The following is a 3,399-nucleotide window of genomic DNA, read 5'->3' as shown; positions in this document are numbered from 1 at the left end:
CAAAGGTCGCCAAGTACTGACTAGACAATCGATGAGGTCCGTAAGTTGGCCACCAACTGCTCTCTTTGGTTGCTACGCGCGTTGTTAAGGCTAGCAGTAAACAGTCAGCTGATTGGTGGATCGCAATTGACGTATATATACATATATAGAGCAGGAATGAAAACCAGATTGACAGTGCAATAGTCGAGTGTGCGAGTCAATAATGACAACTGCTTGTGGACTTTTATGAGAACACTCTATCGATGAACCAGTATTTGTAGGAACGAACTGAGCAATAGCTGGCAACATAAATGAACAACTCATACAAATACCTCGCATTTAACGATAGTACAACATTCCTATTTCTTGAGAAGCCTGTAATAATCACCACGAGGATGAATTAAGAGGCAAACTTTGTGCAAGCAAAACTCTCCTCTAATTGACAAAGAAGCATTCAAACACAAACACAGTTGCCATCCTAGTGGTTTGTCTGTCACCAAGTGAAATCGACCGGGCCCTAATCATTCAAGTCCTCAGAGATGATCGGAAGCCCACTGTGGTCTTAGTACGAAACTGCATTTTATCGGGACGAAAACATTCATGCAATCTATTTTTATGTTCGAACTCCAGACGAACTGGATGAACCTTCTTAATTACTGACCGGCTGCGCCAAAAGATAAATTGAAAACTTTCCTTGGCAAGAAGGTTGCCTTTGGTTTGCTTAAAAAAGGGCGCATGTCCACAGATCGGTGTAACGCACTCTTTCGCAGATAAATGTGTGAATTATATACACCATTCTGACACTTCTGTGAATGGGATGGCGGATGAATATACGTGCATAGCATAGAATCCAGGTGATATTAACTAATTTAAGAGGTTTGGGTGGTTGATTTAATAAGAACTGGAAGCACCTGGAAAGAAACTAATGTACTGAATTGAGGCAGCACCACACCTTTTTTCGGCATTCGCGAATCCACTGAGCAGGAATCACAGCAAGTGAGGTTCTTCGATTGCAGTCCGACTGGAACTTTAGAGTAAGAACACCGCTATGGAACCTATCCAGGGTGGATCGAATTCACCCCGGGGTAAACGACTAGGCTGTTAATTTACGATATTTCCAGTTTTGCCAGTGTAAGGATTTTTCAAACTCTATCGCCCAGAACTTTTATAAAGTTGCAGCACCCTCCACAGCTCCAACCTCTAATTCCTATTGTTACTAGCGCTCGAGTAGCTGACACTTGATTATCGACCTGATCACCAAACTCTACCACCTAAGGGCGTTGAAAATTGGCCCTGTTGAAGCAGTTGACAATTTTGCTGCAAGACAACCTTTCTAAATCCGTACGCTCATCAACCACAGATGTCCATATTGAACTAACGTACCAAGATAGACGTGGTATACTCAGTTTATGGAGATTGGTCTTTCGAGCCACACACCACAGCCGGTTGAAGTATCTTTGAATCAGTATCACTGAACAAATGCGCCCGTATTTGTCTATTCCAGATTGTCGATAAGCAACACCACTTGTCTTTGGGGGCTGGCGATAACCTCTATGGTTCAATGTTAGGAACGCAGGGATTCTTCATTTGATCATTCAAGCTGATTAGACGCAAGCGCGTAGCCTTAGTTACTGAACTACTGATCTTGCGAAATAGTGATATCTCGGTGAGTCCAGCAATTGAAACATCAGTTTTAGCCTGGATCGGTTAAAAGTGGACGATCCTGACACCAGTGACTATAGGCCTTATCGCTTCATAACTAGGTTGCCTCTCGACCAAGTGGTGAGAGAAGGTTGAACCCTTATTTGTTAAAGGGCCGCTTCGGTGTCGTAAACTAAGAAAAACTCCGTGGTGGGCAGAACAGCGTTAATAGCATACGATAGCGTTTGCCTTCTCTATTCATTTCGGATGAGATGGAACACAATGAATTTCAGTTTGCAACTAAGTCATTCTTATATATTGAGAAAGACCATGAGCGGTTATCTGATGCGCAAGACAGAGGCTACCCTTCCACACTGGCCTTAGAGAAGCTATTTTCAACCGCTGTAACTCCGCTGATTTGTGTGCTGGAACAAGATTATCACTAACCACCCAAATCCAAAGGGAACACTTTTATATTCCTTCTGAAGCCAATTTCTCATAAAATGTATACAAATCCACTGAGCGTTCAACAACAAGCAGTAACCATTCTTGTGCTAAACATGAACAAGCGGAAGACATACTCCAGCGCTTGGCGCTATAGGATGAGCTGGCGCGGGAACCAACTGCGCGCTCAATGTTTGTCAGGACCGAAGGTTCACGGCGGGAGGGAGGGCGGCTGCTGATTGGTGGTGAGTCATTGAGCCAAGTCACCCAGTCGTTGGAAGACGACTGAACAACTGAGAAGAAACTATGGGACGTGAGCATCACTGTACGAAGGCGGGAGCGAAATAGCTACATCACTGCTTTATCGTAGACTATTTCGACAATGTACACCTACACGTGATGTGCTAGAAAGGTTAGGCTATTGAATTCTGACGACTGTGAGAGTCAACGAATGGATAAACTGACGAGAACCAGGATTAAACCCATCGGATAGTAAACAGCACTGAATTTCTCTATATAGTGCTGGAACAATTCAGCGATAAAAGCGTTCTCCATAACCCAAGGAAGGGATAAGGATCCAGCCGTAAATGCAAGATGGAATCTTTAAAGCGATATTGCATTATCAAACGTAAAGACCACAGGTAAAAGGGAATCAAAGAATCTGTGAAGTGACAAACAGGTTGTTAAGTTCAGACGGAAGCCCAATCACTCTCCAAAAGCAATAATAAACGGAACCGACCATCTGCACTGGTTATGCCAGGTAAAGCGCACCGCGCCAACTCTCAATCGCAAACAAGTCACCTTCAAGACTCAGAGTGTACTCATATCCGAAAATAAGCGGGCAACTTGCAGGTAACGTTAAATTTACAGAGCTGCCCAACCTGAAGACGCATCTGTAAAGGCAAGATCGGACTTGCACAGAACCAGTACCTCTATGTTGTATTACTAGGGAACCATCCACATTAATCCCCAACGGTTAACTTGTGCCCCTACTTCACCAGTACCGACTAAGTATTCGCGACAGCCAGGATGGTTCGTCCTGGAATTTCCCTGTAGATATGATTGCTTGGTAATTGCGCACAGGAGGTGTGACATTGTACTGAATTATACATTAATTAATGGGTGGCATGAGTAGCTTATTGCCTAATGCAATTCCAGTACTTGTTATTATAGCATTACGCCTGATGGCACTCATTGAGCCCGTTCTGGTTAGCAGATCGATCGTCCGGCCTTCACTTTCACAGCTCAGTCACGGTGCACCTATGCGCAGGCGTTCAACTACTATGGCTAAGCTAGTCTGCGTTGAACGACACCCATTATATATATATATATATA

The 3,399-nt window shown here is 43.9% G+C and overlaps 1 protein-coding gene across 1 annotated transcript in view; it reads right to left on the bottom strand.

The window, feature by feature from the left end:
• The window catches only part of T265_09517 (hypothetical protein), a gene marked incomplete at both ends in the record, with an annotated part of 47,478 nt that overhangs the window by 21,613 nt on the left and 22,466 nt on the right, over positions 1-3,399 (bottom strand). Inside the window, one exon of the mRNA XM_009175611.1 lies at positions 2,202-2,349. Within this exon, the coding sequence (XP_009173875.1) occupies positions 2,202-2,349 (148 nt within the window). The remainder of the gene's footprint in view (positions 1-2,201; positions 2,350-3,399) is intronic.

This window comes from Opisthorchis viverrini (assembly GCF_000715545.1).
Source record: "Opisthorchis viverrini unplaced genomic scaffold opera_v5_279, whole genome shotgun sequence".
Taxonomy (NCBI): Eukaryota; Metazoa; Platyhelminthes; class Trematoda; order Opisthorchiida; family Opisthorchiidae; genus Opisthorchis; species Opisthorchis viverrini.
Note: the sequence above shows the minus strand (reverse complement) of the source record. Positions and strands in the feature narration are given on the sequence as shown.